Source organism: Chenopodium album, chromosome 16 (assembly GCF_948465745.1).
Source record: "Chenopodium album chromosome 16, dcCheAlbu1.1, whole genome shotgun sequence".
NCBI lineage: Eukaryota > Viridiplantae > Streptophyta > Magnoliopsida > Caryophyllales > Amaranthaceae > Chenopodium > Chenopodium album.
Window position 1 is genome coordinate 7997020 of NC_137849.1, and position 16981 is coordinate 8014000.

Sequence of the window (16981 nt, forward strand, 5' to 3'; positions counted from 1 at the left end):
AAAAAAATGAGTTGTGAAAAGAAAACTAATTACGCATATCAGCCATTAAATGAACATATTAGCCAGTTGATGCTGATACTCCTACCAGTCAACATTAGGGATATATCAGACATTAATAAAAAATATATAAGCCAATAAAAGGAATATATCGGTTAACAAAAGATAAATATCAGCCAATAAGAAGAATATATTAACCAACAAAAGGTACTTATCAGCCAACAAATGAAGCATATCAGCCAACAAAATGATGAAATCAGCAAACAAAAGCAACAGGTAAGCCAATAAAATAAACAAATTAGTGAACAAAATGAAACATATAAGCTAACAATTAAATATACATATCAGCCAACTAAATAAAAATTTCAGCCAATTAAAGAAACATATCAGCCAACTTATATCTAATAGCAACCAACAAAAAGAACATATCAAAAAAAAAAAAAAAAAAAACACCATATTAGCCAACACAAAAACCATATCAGCCAACAAATGAAATATATCAGCCAACACATAAAACATATCAGCCAACAAGTGAAATATATTAGCCAATCTTACTGCACGCAAATTTTCATGCGACAGTTCGCTATAATACCCCGTATTTTTAATGTATTTTTTTATATTATTTATTTAGTTATAAAATAAATTTTGGGTCAAACTATTTTAATTATGAGATTTAAATAATACAAGGTTTAATTTTTAGATTAATAAGTATTCAATCCAAAAATAGTTTATCTTCATATAAACCCAATCATTGTATTTTTACATTCGGGCTACTTATTCTATTATTTAAGTCCACAATTTTTATAAAGCTCAAACCTATCCTAAATAACCCTACATTATAAATGCTCATTCAATCTCCAAAATTCTGCCACTCATGAATCAAAGGGTAAGTTTTATTTTATTTTTTCTATTATTTTCTTCTTTTCCTTTTCTTTTTCTTTTCCCCCTTTATTTCTCCTTTACTCTTGTTTCACGTAGGAACCCCCAGCTACGAAGGTTCGCTGCCACTGCCTGCTGTCCGGCAGCCGTCCAGCCAAAGCTCCGGCGCCGCTTCCCGGCCGCCGCTGCACTACCAGCCGACACCCACCGTGACACTCTTCTTCTTCTCTCTCCTCCTCTTTGTGTTACATAGTGTATATATATATGTATTTTAGTATGAGTTTGGTTTTATTGGTTTTAAAATGATTCATTTAGTATTAAATCATGTTTTAATTGATTTAAAGAAATAATTTCAGATTTTATACTTGGTGTTAATTTTCAGATTATATAGATTATAAGTTAGAGTTTTCAATTTCATAAAGTTATGATTTTTAGGGTTCTTACACAAATTAATTTGGGGTTTTGAATACCCATTAATTTTGATTATTAACCAAATATAAAGATATGATTTTGATAAGTTTTTAAAAAGAGTTTTTAACAAAGTATTATTGCTGGAATTAAATTTAAAGTAGTAGAATTGTGATTTTAAATAAAAGGGTTTAATTACCCATAGAAAAGAAAGATTAATTAAGGGTTTTACTATAATTTTCAGATTATTATAAGTTGTTTAAAATGAGTTTAAGTTGCTGGAAATTATGTATACAAGGGTAATTAACATAGTATTATTGTCCGTTTATGTAGGAGACTTGATTCGAGAAGTGTTATAATGTAATCGGCTACTTTAAGAGCTTATTTGAGATACATACGCGTACTCGAAAATTTATTAAGCTTGTAAAAACATGCTACGATTTATTTAATTGATTTCAAGTTAGTGCCATGCTAGGAATTGGTTGGAATGATTGATTTGAAATGAGATTGGTGATTTGATTTGGAATTGATTGAATTGAGAATGGTTTTGGCAAAATATTTGTAAAGCAAGATTGGTTGAAATAAATTATTTATTGTAATTGGTGATATTGGTATATTGTCATTGAACCATATTTTTATTATTGGCATGTTGGAAGGTTGTTTAATTAAACTAAATGTTTACTTTGGCTTGGAATATTAAAAGGCAATTTTATTATGGTTCATATAATTTTTATTGATGCTATGAGCATGAGAAAGGAGCTATGTAAGTGTCTATGTACACGAGGAATAAATTATATTTTGGTACCTTAGTGCACTTAAGGTGTTTCTAACACTGAGGGATAGGATTTGCGGCGCATTATGTGTTTAGGTGTCTTTGACACCGAGGTAAATTTAAAAAGGGTTCAACATTAAATGTTATGTGGTCACTAATTATTCAAGAATTAAATTGGAATGTTTAATTGTTTGAATAATTATTATTGATTGAATTATTATGTTTTGAGAGTCATCACCAAGTTTAATAATATGTAAACAACGTAAAGTGAAAGAGATTACTTATCAAAACTCTGCTGTATTTTCCATTTTATTATGCACAGGAATTCCGACACTAACGAGTGGTTCTTTTATACTGGCACGGTTAGCTCCCGTGTTAATACCCCTTTATTGAAGCAGGTTAGGAGGAAACCTGTTCAATGCATAATCAAGCTAAATAAATTGTTTAGTTATTTATTTATAGAGTTTGTTGTATGTTGTATGCTTGTAAACAGGTGCAACAGGGTAAGTTGTGTGATGATAGGATGAAAGCATGTTGGTGTGTTTTGTTTACGCTTATGAACTCAGCATTGCGGATTGGGTGTTTGTGTGTTTTGTTGGCTTTGTCTTTACTTTGGTGCTACGACGACCCATTTCTAATGGCGAGTAGTCTAATGTAACTTTTTTCCTAAATTAAACAATATTTTTCCTAACAATAATTATGCCAAAAATTTATGCATGTATAATAATTAAAGATTCCGTACAATTTTAAAATATTTTTTTATTAACATAGATTTCTAATGAAATTTTATATGAAGATCGAATATTCTCATTTCTATAACCATAAATTTTCATATTTTCGTATTAATGTAATGCTAACATTCAAAATTTAAATAATTACAGTATAAGAATATATGTCTGTAAAAAAAATATATTACATACATGATTGAGTAGTTGATGAGATTTGTCTTTTATTCTTAAAAATCATAATAAATATCTTTTATTCGTATAAAAATTAACCAATATCCATATCTATATATTTGTCTTGTATATTCTATCAGTTGTTGCTTGGTTGTATGGATATTATGTAATTGTTTTGACACAATGTTTTGCTTTAAAAAATGTATATAGTTGTGAGTCATATACTTCGTATAAGGTTATTATTGTGTCTAAAGATTTGGTGAATATGATGGGTAAAGCAATTATTAGATTGTACAGCTGATGAAGTGAATGGTATGGTAATAAAATTTTTGTTTTTATCTACGGGAGATAGGAAATGATTTAGTCTATTTCTCTTATATAATTATGTGGTGTATAATTCATTTATTTTTCAATTAAAATTTTGAAATTATAAAAAAATAAAAGGGAATAAAATAAATCAAATACCAAAGACATAATTAATTTGTTAGTGAAACAGAGCCCTTTATTACTAAATTGAAAATTATGTTAGTTTTTTTCCCTACGTGATTAATAATGTTTTTTCAAAAAATTAATAAGTTGATTTACAAACCGTGCATCACACGGGCACTAAGCTAGTGTACTTACTACTTGTTGATTTTTACTCCACATAAGCTAAATGTTTTAACAAAGATTACTCAAATCTTAGGACTTGTTCTTTTCAACTTGTTTCAGATACTTATTATTTATTCCTTAATAAACTCATATCAGATCAGATTAGACCAGGTTAGAAAGATTCAGATCAATCAGAACTTTTGATTATCATTTAATTATCGTTAAATATCGTTAATGGCGTTAATAGCGTATTAAAAAAATTTACAAAACTTACATATTTAAAAAGTTTATGATTAGATGAATCCAACAAGATCCATTTTGATAATGTTTTTCTTTAAAAATTAGTATTAAAATGCAGTCAAAATTAAGTCAAATTATTAAATCAGATCAAACCAAACCAAAAAGTTGAGGGGTTTAATTTAAGGTTTGATCCCCTAATCTTGTGTAAAAATTATTGTACTTGATCGTTATGCCACAAATTTCATTCTATACTCAACTACTAGGCATCATACTACTTGTAACCTATTAGTTAGGAAAGGTTTGGGGGTCTAGACATCTATTCGCCTCGATTAAGATCCGCATCTACCTTTGTGTAAGATGAATATTGTACTTTCTTTAGACTCCAATTACGTAATGTTGCGCATTGGCATTGAGCCATTGAATATGTTAAATTATAATTAGTGTATAGGTTGAACTTTTTCAATCTATCTATACTATATACTAAAGTAATCACCAGAGTTATCCCTTAATTACACATGTCTCATTCACAACAAAACTTTTCCTGACTAAATATTTTTTAGCTTTTTTATTTATTTATTTTTCCTTAAAAAATAACATGATAAAAAATTTAATGAATAAAAACTTAGGGCATGTTCACATTTACTGAACTAAACTGAACTGATTGGAGCTGAACTGAACTAAACTGAGCTGAAATGAATATTTTATGAGAGAAGGAATTAGGAGCTGAACTGAACTGATTGGAGCATAATTGAACTGAATTGAAATTAAGCTGGAGTGAACAACCCCTTACAATAATTTATAAAATATTTTAAATAATGTATCTAACAAGAGAATTTTAAGGATAGATATGATATGAATTCAAATTCAAAAATAAAAAAATGTTATATATAAGCCATTTTATTTAAACTAACTCCATTTTAATTGACTTTTATTATTTTTAAGTGTTATTATTATAAATCCGTACATTTGCACAGGGATAAAACTACTTTAAATTAAATTAAAAAAGAGATTTAAGGCCCAGCAATACAAAAACTACCATACTAGCATACACAAAAGCGGTAAGCTTCAAGACCTTTGGGTCATAAGAAATTAACAAACAACTATACAGTTGTGTTAGCCCCGGTCCAAGCTCCAACCTTCAAAGAAATTATCACTATTATTAAGCATAGCGCAGCAAATACATTAGCACCGCATCATTTTCATTGTTATGTCAGAGTGCATGAGAAATACTTAGCTGACATAAAGCTCCATCTACTCATAAGCAAGGATGTTTAAAATAGTAAGTGTAATACAATACAAAAATGTATCACAAGTATCTGGTGGGAGAGAAACTTTGTTTTAAGGAACTTTGCCAGAAGAAATTTCACAATGATGCAAGAATTAATTTTCAACTCAAGCAAAAGCACATATAATTAACTTAGCTGCAATAGTGCCATGTAGTAAATTAATACTAACATATACGGAGTATATTCTCACTTCAATGCTGCAACGAGGCGAGACATGGCTCTCCGTGAAGCTCCCTCTAACACCAAATTTATCTGGAATAATACAGAGACAAGTTATACTCTCAAAACCCCGAGATATAATAGTCATGTTGCCAATGTTAAAGTACTGAAACTTCTACTCTCAAAACACAGACAAGTTCTACTCTCAAAACCCCGGAGACAAGTTGAAAGCATGGTAGCAGCAACTCAGCTTATACAATTAATCATATACTACTTGGAAAAGGAACAAAAAAATGCAAGAAAATTTGAAAAGTAATGTCATGCAAATATAAAACATTACAATTTTCTGATAGGAGTTAGCAGCAACTCAGTCAGTCTTGAAGAAACATTTAGGCCAAAAACGCGAGTTAGGCTCCTTGATTGAGTCATATATTAGCCCAAGATTCCTAGACAGACGATGCTCTAAACCTTCAAAAATGCTCTAGCTTAGTCTGGGACATTTGGTAATGAGTGCCTAGGGAACACTTCCTTAAATTTGGCAGAAGTACAAAACTCCCCAGATCGATCCATCTCCCTCCATTGCAGACTGCATTAGCAAGAAGTAAAACAAATTAAATTTGACAAATATTTTTTTCTATGAAAGTCATCAGTGCACAAGCAAGTCTTTAAGCTATGCATTTTACTGCAAACTGCATTACATCTGGAAAGATCATAAGCTCATCCAAGATATAATCGTCATGTTGCCAATGTTGCAGTAATGAAACTTCTACTCTCAAAACGCAGAGACAAGTTCTACTCTCAAAACGCAGAGACAAGTTCTACTCTCAAAACCCCTGAAACCAGTTGGAAGCATGGTAGCATAATCAAGAGTAAGTTGTAAGAGGCTGAATTAATTTGCTTCTTTAATAATACAAAATGTTTTTGAGAGTATATTTGATCCTTACATCTTGCAACATGGATAATGAAAACTAAGAGCCACTTGAGATACAACCAGCAGCAGTCAGCAGGTAGATCATGATGGAAAAAGCAAGCAGTCTACACTATATTTCAGATAACCATAAAATCAAAAATCAGATCCAAGCAACACTAAAATTAAATTCAAATACGGATATATGAAAGGGAACTCAGCAACTAAGCTACATTTGATACAAATGATGGAGCAATGCAATTCTGAAGAATAGACTTTGATTTTTATAAAATAAAGATGACAAAATTATATTACCTTATCACAATGTACATATTTTAGAGTGAAACAAAGTAAGGGATGTGTTTAATATGGGGCCAATCCTCTCCAGTTGAACGTTGGCATCTTTCTTTGAGGCTTGATGAACACCATGTGAGCTGAAGTGCTCTAAGCGAGGTGAGTTTAGACATCCAACTTGGCATACATTTCAGACTTTTACAATCGAAAATTTTAAGGGTTTGGAGGACCTTCAAGTACTGTATCCAATCGGGCAATTCTACCAGAGGGAGATCAAACAATATCAAGGAGCAGAGGGATTGACAAAAGGAATGCACTCTCATTATTTCTTCTGATTGACTCAGATCAGGGCAACGTCTAATTTCTAAATCCTCCAAGGCACAGAGTTGCTCTAATCCTCCACATACAATACTTTTTAAATTGTAGCAATATCCAATACTCAAGGATTGTAGAGAAGACGAGCAACTGTAGAAAACCTCCCTAACTTCACCTAAACTCTCCACCTTCCTGTCCCACCCTATGTTCAGCTTTGCAACACCCCGACAAGAGTCCATGGGCAGTGAATTAAGCCACGCCACATTGTCTGTTCTAATTTCCCTTAGTTTGGGACCAAGGTCATCAGTTGAAGAAGTCGAGGCCCCTGATATTGGTATTATTTCCAATCTCTCATTGAAGTTGACTAAATCTAGGTACTCTAATGCAGGACACTCTAGAATAGCTGTTAGGTTTGGGGAATTGTGCACATACACTATTTTCAACCAAGGAAGCTGTAATTGTCCCAAATGCTGCAATTTCCGACAACGAATAAATCTTATTTCAACAAGATTAAGGAGAAAAGTTGCCAAATTATCTTCCCCTGGCCAGTGTGGCATTCTCACACCATGATATGATTTCACTGTTATCCTCTTGAGACTAGAATTAAGTGGCTGCAACACTTCCATCACTGCTTCATCATACTCCTCCCTTTCCTTTTCCTCACCATAACTGAAATCAAAGAACACATGGTTCAGATGTTCCTTGTTTCCCAAGCACCCTCCCTCCTTTTCACCCTTTATCTTACAAGCTGTTGCAGCAGTCTTCATGAAATGGATGCCGATTTCAAGATAACCTTTTAGATTCTTAAGCGCTTTTAGATCTTCCAGAACATCAAACAATTTGTTCTTCCGTGAATTTCGTTTTCCCCAACACAAACCAATTAAGAGTGTGAAGGCAAGTCAAATCACCCATACCCTTTGGCATATAACTCAGCTCATAACAATTTTGTAAATCTAAGACCCTCAGCTTAACCAGCTTGCTAAAATCTTTCGGCAACTCTTTTAATTTTGTACACCATTTTAAGATTAAAGTCTGAAGATTACATAGTTTTGTGATGGACCCATGGAGAACTTCTAGATCAACATTGTATGAGAGGTCTAAATATCTCAAATGTATCAGATCACCAATTGAGGCCGGCAAACTCTTAATCTCTGAACTACTCAAGCATAATGCCCTTAAAAACTTCCAATTAGCAAGTAATGATTCCACACAAAGCTGATCCATTTTCTTGACATCTCTACACGACTCTCCGAATTGAAGATAAGAACGTACATGGCTCTTACTAGAAACATAATTTGTAGATTTGCTTTGTATAAGAGAGAGATGGCGAACTTTTTTGTCCACATCCCCATTCATGGTTTCCACTCTACAAATCTCCTTTCCCACAACTTCTTGAGCAACATCATGCATCAAATCATGTATTTTACACGACATAACATTATAATTTTCATCTTTCTTAATGTCTTGAAAGAAACATCTTCGCAATAAAACCGAGAAATACTCCTCCGCAAGATCTTCCGGGCTTTGAGGTTCATTTAACGGGATGTAGCCTTGTGCCATCCAAAGCCTAATCAATGTATCCTTCTCCATCTCGAAATTTTTAGGGAACATTGCACAATAGCTGAAACAACTCTTTAATGGGGGTTCAAGTTGATAGTAACTCAACTTCAATGTAGGCATGATGCTGTTTTCTTTTCCATTAACTTTTGCTAATCCCAGCTTCTGAATTGAATGCCACTTATTTTGTTCTTGGCCAAACAGAAGACTTCCCAACACTCTAATTGCAAGGGGAACGTTAGCACATTCCTCAACAATATCTTGGCCAATTTTGACCAAGTCTCTAGGAAGGTTTGAATGATTTGGGCTAAATGCTGCCTTTTTGAACAAACACCATGAATCTTCCTTTGACAGGCCTAGCAGCTCATGTGTTAGACTGCCTCCAATAATTCTCGCGGTCTCCCGTGAACGTGTAGTTACCACAATCCAGCTTCCTTTCTCACCAGCTTCCATAAAAGATTGTGTCAAATGTATGCCATCGCTCATAATTTTCAGTCCATACATCATCCAAAACAAGCAAGAATTTTTTTCCAGCAAGTTTTGCTCGAAGTTGGCTTTGCAACCCATCCATGGTACAACCCTCATATTTCTTATGATTCTTATCATCTGTAGTTGAAGCTAGAATTTTACTAAGAACCCCTTGTACGTCTAGCAACTCCTGATTTTCATCCGCGACACAAGTCCACAACCTCAGAGAAAATGTGGCTATGACCCTTGCATCATTATACACGAGTTGGGCAAGAGCAGTTTTCCCCAACCCAGCAATCCCCACAATAGAAAGGAAAGAAATGTTTATTTGAACATTAGAATTGAGCAATAAATTAACAATTTTCTCCAAATCAAGCTCTCGGCCAATGATATCAGCTTCATCCACATAAGAACTTGTCTCGAGCCTTCGATTCTTAATAGGATTAGGATCGATTTTCAAGTTGAATTGATTACTAAAAACAATAGCATTCAACTTTTCCTCAATCTTTTTAACCCCTTGAGTCATATTGTAAGCAGTACCAAGCTTGGTAAAAAGAGAAAGGACACGAAACTTCTTAGTGCGCTTATTCTGCTCAGCAAGTGTGACAAACTCAACAAAGAGATCATCGGCGTCGTAAACTGCATCTTTGAGATCTTGAATATATAGTTGTTCCTGCTTAGACAGCCCTTGCTTGGCCTCAGCATCTTCGAGCACAGACTCGATTTTAGCGACGGTACCACCAAGCCTCTCAAGTTTGGATTTGTAGCCAATGATGGAGCAGATGTCATTGAGCTGATGAGTATACTGCAGCGGTGTAACCAAAGTTTGAGCAACAGCCATAATTGTTCCAACATCCATTTTTGGTTGCAGAGATTTTTAGCGAGAAAATGAAGAAATGTGTGCGATCAATGGCTACAATAAATATGTAACCATTGTAATTGTTTTCAATCTCAACCATTAAAAATTTAAGAATAAATCTTGTTTATTTATTTGTTTGACTAAAAATTTTGAAAAAAAAAAAAAAAGAGTTAACCGTTTATTTTTAAAATAACTGCTTATTTACTGTTTTGTCGCCACTCGCCAAATACAATCGGATTTACGCTTTCTCTACCAAGCGAAACACTCAAATCTCCATTATTTGTACTATAGAAATTAACATTGTTAACTTTGTATTATCATCAAGAATAGGAATATTAGATATTTTATCCTCCACCATTAAGTATGTATTGCCTTTCTCGCAAAAAAATATGCACCCCTTGACACCAATATTATATGGAATACATCCTATGAAACTCAAAATTCGGAATTCGGAATCAAAGGAATTAAGGTTTGGGAATCAAACTTTAAGATTGTTTAAATCGATCAATTATTCACACTAATTAATTTTTATTTATTGTATACAAATATATCATTTTACTGTATTAATTATTAAGTCAACTCTATAAACGGTTAAAATTTAATATTACATTTAAAGGTCTAGATTTAAAGATTACGATGGCTACAATAATATTGTAGTAGCCATTGCAAAATTGTCCTAAAAGTAATGGTGATCGAAGATTCAAAGATGGATGGTGTTCAATAACATCAATGCTTCATGCAATAATTGATTCAATAATTTGACATTTCAACGCGTCATTGACCAGGCTAGGAAGCTATATTGCTTCGAATTTTCCATGTTTATTTTGGTAGTGATAGCATGATAGGGATAGTGATAAGTACGTGTTCAAATGTTCGACTCGATTAAATTGAGAAAATTTTCCATGATTTTAGTTCAAATGTTGTCTATACCCTTGTTAGATTGTCAAGGATCTAACACAAAGGACTTGAGATAAAATGAAGAGTCCAAATAACATAGGTGATATTAATAAGTGACGACAATTTTACATTTTTACAAGTTGTAATTGCATCAACTTTTGAATTTTTATTGGATTGGAAACAAAATTTAGGCCAAATCCAAATTGGAAAATGAATTGGTTTGAATTATATCTGTCAATCTGGTCGGGTAGTTCCAGGTCAAGGGTCATTTTGAGTCGATTTACTTCGGGTCATGGGTCGAGAAATGTTCAATCCTAACCCAAAGTTCGGGTTCGGGTCAACTTAACGGGTTTAAAACAATTTTTATTTAAATTTTTTTATTTTGCGTTATTTTTAATTTTTAATTTTTTTATTTTTCAAGATTACTTTGCTATTTTTTTTCCAAATTTTTAATCTAAAATTTTCAGTTTTCACCATATTATTTTTAGCAACTACATACTACATCAATTCCTAACTAATAAAAAATGATAATAAATTTAAAAAATAAAACTTTTAATTACATCCTAGAATTTAAGAATAGACCAACATAATTATATGTGTGGAGTATAATATCTCTTGACATAATATTAGTAGGCCCGTCGATCAGTGGTGTGAAGGTAATGTGGGTTATACGGAATTACGGATGCAATTAGCTAGTGTGGGTCGATAATTGGTGTAGGAGGTGATTGGTGTGGATTTGAATAAGAGTTATGAGATAGATAAATGAGAAAGAGATAAAATAAATGTCCGATGGTAAGACAAATAATCAAACTTAATCAATAAACTAATATTGTCTCCGCTTATGAAAGTTCAGTTCACTTACTATTCATGTGGTCAAAATAAAATAAATTTGACTACAGTTATGATTTATAAAATAGATTTAAATTAGCATGAGGGATTTTATTAGATTTCGGCCCCTTATTAAAAAATTTTCAAATATCAACTTTTTATAATTTTCACTTATACATAGCCGAAGATATTCATGCTCATAAATATTCATTGGAAACCGCGCAAATGCAAAGTGAGTCGAACTTTCAGGAACGGAGGGAGTATTAAGTTTCAAATAAATGTATTTATTAAAAATAAACCCATAAAATTCGGTCGGGTTTGACCCACAAATTTACGGATTCAGGTTATCAGATCACGGGTCAAAAATCTTTGTTCAAGATCTAGAAAAACGGGTCGGGTTTGCGAGTCGAGTCGAAAATTGACAGGTCTAGTTTGAATAGATTCATAATCTCACAAGAAAATCCTCAAACTCTTATGGCAGACAAAGAAGTTTTAGATCATCTCACGAGCATCTCACTGTCTCACAGTGCTTGAGCAAGGATACTTGTTGACACATTCAAATCTTCAAATGTCATTCTCAAAGCTTCGAGAGGATATTCATGTCTTGAGGATCGCCGACAACAATCTACTTGAAGAGTTGAATAAGCTCAAGCGTATCATCATGATATTTCTATTTTGATTTTTGAATTTTGATTTTTTATTTTTTGTTATTGTTGTTGTTGATTTCTCGTAATTTACAGCCTGAGAATGAAGATCTACCTAATTTGGTCGCTGTAAAAAATGCTGATAATTTAGCAGTACGATGATATTTATTTGTGAGAAATTCTTATGAACGGTGAATTATAGGTTGGTGTTGGAGCGGAGGCCGGTGAGGGTTCAATGATGCCTTCGACTAATGTATGGTTTAATGGTGAATTAAGTTAAAACTAATTTTACTAAATTTACATAGTATTGGGCTGGCAATTCCTGACCCGACCCGATCCCTACCCAAATTACCGCAAATTCTTAGCTACACACTTATGTAGCTAAGCTAGCTGTACCACTGCATTTATATCTATCTATCTATCTATAATAAACTAAAGAAACAACCTTGACATCATAATGTTCACGTGGCAGCTTTATAGGAAAAATTTTCCCGCCTAATTAAAAATCTAACGTCATTATATTTTCTTTGGTTTCAAATTTCAAATTTAATTTCTCCTCCTCTCAATTTATCTATACTCTTTAATTTATTTATTTTTCTTCTATCACCAACTATTGATATCTAATACATCTTCCCCTTATGTTTCATCGAACAAAATAGTTTGATGTATATATTTTTTCTATTTTCCTTTATATATTACAAGTTTAAAATAATTTTTTATTTGCTTAATTAAAATCGTATATTAAAAATCTAACTTTTATGTATATACTTAAATTTTCATATTCAGTTTGTTCTTCTTCAAAATTAATTTTATAAAATTAGCATTTACAACTAATGGTTATGTCTCAATAATTTTTCTGATACGTAAAAATAAATAAAATATATACTCTATATTTCAAAGAAATCCGTGCATTGCACGGGACTAATCTAGTATGAATATATAGTAATCCAAAAATAAACATACGTTTTATTCCCCTCTGTATATCTTAACTCTCTCTCTTTTTCTTTCTTACCTCTATTAATTTTCTCTCTCCTCTGTTTTCTACTCAATTTGAATTTCTCTCTCTCCCCTTTTTAGTTAATTTTCTTTTTTACCACACTTTCTCTCAATCTTTATACTTCTTTTTCATTTTAATTTGGATATTCTCCAATTCATCGTCACCATTGTAGCATTTTCCATCATCATCATCATCATCATCATCATCTTTGTTTCGGTCGTGAAATTTGACGTAATTTTGAGTTTTTTTTTATTATAAATATATGAATGTTGTAAAATTGTTGATTTTTATCAATTTTGCATTTGTGATTCCTAATCTATTATGTTATACATCAATAATTATTGTCTCTATGATTACCTAAGATTAGATTAAAGGTGGATATTCAAAATTTTAGAGTTAAAATAATTACAATCGAATTTGTGGTTTGTAAATAAAAAAATATGAACATACAGTACTTTAATTAAACATTTTGTACAAAATGAACATTTAGTGCACTAAAAATGAACATTAGTATATAAAAAATGAACATAATTTAACGATATATTTTATCTTTATATTTTTGTTAATTATTATATACAACGATTTTAAACCCATATGAATGTATGAAAATCATGTTCATTTTTAATATACTAAATATTCATAATTTTTTTAAACTAGTTCATTTGTTTACATGTTTATTTTTTTGTTTAAATGTTCATTTTATATAATGTATGCATATATTTTTATGAAATGATCATTTTATTAGGTATGATTCAGCTATTCTATGATTGTATGATAAATGTTCATTTTTACTATATAAATGTTTATATTTTTTTTGACATGTTCATTTTTTATTACTAAATATTCGTTTTTAACGTGTTCATTTTTTTTTATTACTAAATGATCATATATTTTAAGTGTTCAATTTTATTTTTTTTTCACTAAATGTTCATTTTTAAGGCCATGGCCCATCAATTTTATGATTATATAATAATCATGTTTACTTTTAATATACTAAATAATCATTTTTTTTAATATGTTCACTTTTTAATACTAAATGTTCGTTTTATTTTACGTGTTCATTTTTTTTATTACTGAATATTCATTTTTTTACGTGTTCATATTTTTTAACTAAATGTTCATATTATATGGCGTGTTGCAGCTATCCTAGCTGCACTAGAGTGCAGCTAAGACTCATTGCAAAATTACAGAGAGAAACCTGAACCCGACCTAAACACGAACAACCCGAATTCGACCCGATATGACCCAAATTTCATATTTCATAATAATATTAAGTTTTACACTATTTTTGATAGTTTTTAAGCATAATCGGAAATTGACCCGAAATCTGACCCGAACCCGACCCGCTGACTCGAAACCTTTTTTAATATTTGATAATAATAATCATCAAGCAATAAATATATGATTAGTATTTAATTTTTTTTTATGTACCCTATAGTGTAAAACTTTAATCCTTAATATATGTAATTATATTTTTTTTTTATATATTTTAATAATACTTATTAAGACGAATTAAATAAGATCTCGCAAATTACCAAGTAATCATTTTGCTGTTCTATTTTCTTTTCGTTGCGTGCTGGGTTTTTCTCTTTTCTAATTTGTAGCCTGTTTCTTCTGTTTAGGGCTTTGCCCCTCTGTTTCACCAAAATAAATAAAAAAAAAAATTAATACTTATTAAGACGAATTAAATAAGATCTCACAAATTACCAAGTAATCATTGTAAAATAAAATATATTTATATAATATATATACTAAAATAAGTTTGTGTAACCCATCATTATTATAGTTAAAATGTAAATATTATATTACACATAGCTAAATCATATAATTATGTGTAATTGATATATTTTATTACTTAAACTTTGCATATTATTGTTGTCACATTAAATAATTCAATACTAAATGAATTATTATTTTTTCATTTTATAAATATTTTTAAAAATAACTTTTAATTAAAACAAATATAGTCAATTGATCGTGTAGTTTCGAACTTAGATCCACACCTGCTACTAGGCTTGCAATTGGAGCACCTTCAACTAAGGTATAATTTTTACTGCACGAATAAGAATTGATAAGTTAATGATAAGGTTTGAATATCTCGTTTGGTTTATACGTAGTATATGTCAATTGCATGTGGATGTGACTTTATAAAACAAATAAATCATATATGTCGAAATAACCTTTACGTAGCGTGATACTTGGCGAAAAGTTGGAACGTCAAATGTCGTTAACTCGTGGCCTGACTAAAAGTTTAGCTTTATATATTAGTTACTAGTTTTGTGCCCCGTGCGATGCCCGGGTTGTTTATTAAATTTTAAATTAAATTTTTAATCTATATGTCAAATTTTAAAATATATTATTAATACAAAATTAGATAGGAATTGATGTGCTTTTGTTACGATTTGTTATCTAGTAGGCATGTAATGACTGATAATAATATTGGTAGAAATGTTCGATTTAATTTAATACATTAAAAAAATAAATTAATAAAATAAATATTCAAAGCCCGTTGGGTTGACCCGAACCCAAAACTTTGGACATGGGTTGAACATTTCTTGACTCGTAACTTGAAGTGACCCAATTCGAGATGACTCATGACCTGACTCTAATTGACAAGTCTGCATAATAATAAAATTCTATTAGATTGTCCTGTAAAAAAAAAAAAAACTATTAGATTGTGAAGTATATTATTTTAACCAAGTAGTATATATTATAAATGGATGTTTTACGCTTCAAACTACCTCTTTCGCTCAAAAAAATATTATGATATAAAAAATAAATTTATATGATAATTTTTAGAATTATAATCTAATAATTTTTTTGAATAAAATTATAATTCAATTTGTACATCTAAAATATTGATATTTTACCAAAAATAAACTCTAAACTAACGATTTTATCCTAAAAATTCTATCCAAATATAATTCTAAACTAATTTTTTTTTATCTTATGAACTCTATTTAAATCTATCCAATGTGGCGCGACACTTGGCGAAAAGTTGAAACGCCAAGTGTCGCTGTCTCGTGACTTGGCTAAAAGTTTAGCTTTATATATGTTATGATATGATATAACTATATAAGAATGATTTATTCAAATTATGTTCGGGTCAGTCTACTTAATAAAGAGTATTTTTCAAGTTAAAGTGTTTATTTCTAAGTTCCTAACTTTGATTGCTTTCAAGATCTTTACTTCGCTTATACTTCGTATTTGATTTGCCGCGTGTTAGAATTTAAGGACTATCGTTTTATCATCACATGCTTGAAATTTTCACTTTTATGGTAAAAAAAAGGAAAATGCTATACATAATCTTTAGGGCTACATATAAAATTGTATAAAATTAGGAAATCATGACAAAACACACTAACATTAATTCCTAATTTACACATGCTTTTGTCGTGAATTTCTAATTTTACATGATTTTCAAGAGTGTATTATTTAAGATTAATTAGAAAATTTTGACTTTTTTTTTTTAATTTTTATTTTTATTTTGAGGGAATAGAAACTTTTGACTTTTAATACCACTAAAAAAACACCAATTTGGTTTTTAATACCTATTTAAAATTTTATTATATTTTACTACCAAAAAAAAAAAAAAAAAGATTTTGCTACCACTTATACTGGCTAGCCATTAAATTTTTATTCAATTTGCTTGTCAAAAATTGTTGTTTTAGGGATCATGTTTATTTTTAAGGGTCTTAATTATGCTTTGAAATTGGCAAAAAAATACCCGTAACTTAAGTGTCTCGTTTTGAGTGTCAAAAAATATATTGATAAGCGTGTATATTACATCAATGTTCTAATACGTCCTCAAATAAATAAATAAAAAATAAAAAAAGTGATGTTCAAATAAAAATGGCCAAATGGACTATATCCGGATCCGACTCGAGTAGCACACCTGGCTTATGATGGGTGAGTCTCCACACAAGAGCTTCTGCATACGGTGAGGCTCGAACCCGATACCTCTCTTAAACGACATCAAGTTGC

At 30.7% G+C, this 16981-nt stretch overlaps 2 protein-coding genes across 2 annotated transcripts; both read right to left on the minus strand.

Annotated features, from left to right (window-relative positions):
* Positions 1 to 5720: 5720 nt before the first annotated feature.
* Positions 5721 to 7657, minus strand: LOC145584829 (uncharacterized). Its single transcript, XM_081641619.1, has 2 exons — positions 6454 to 7657; positions 5721 to 5817 (listed from the first exon to the last, which is right to left on the minus strand). Exon 1 carries the CDS (start codon positions 7512 to 7514, stop codon positions 6474 to 6476), a length of 1041 nt encoding a protein of 346 aa, XP_081497745.1. The 5' UTR covers positions 7515 to 7657; the 3' UTR covers positions 5721 to 5817; positions 6454 to 6473.
* LOC145583852 (putative disease resistance protein RGA1) lies at positions 7579 to 9631 on the minus strand. The gene is made up of 2 exons (XM_081640814.1): positions 8884 to 9631; positions 7579 to 8750 (listed from the first exon to the last, which is right to left on the minus strand). Exons 1-2 carry the CDS (start codon positions 9629 to 9631, stop codon positions 7579 to 7581), a joined length of 1920 nt encoding a protein of 639 aa, XP_081496940.1.
* Between the last annotated feature and the right edge of the window lie 7350 nt (positions 9632 to 16981).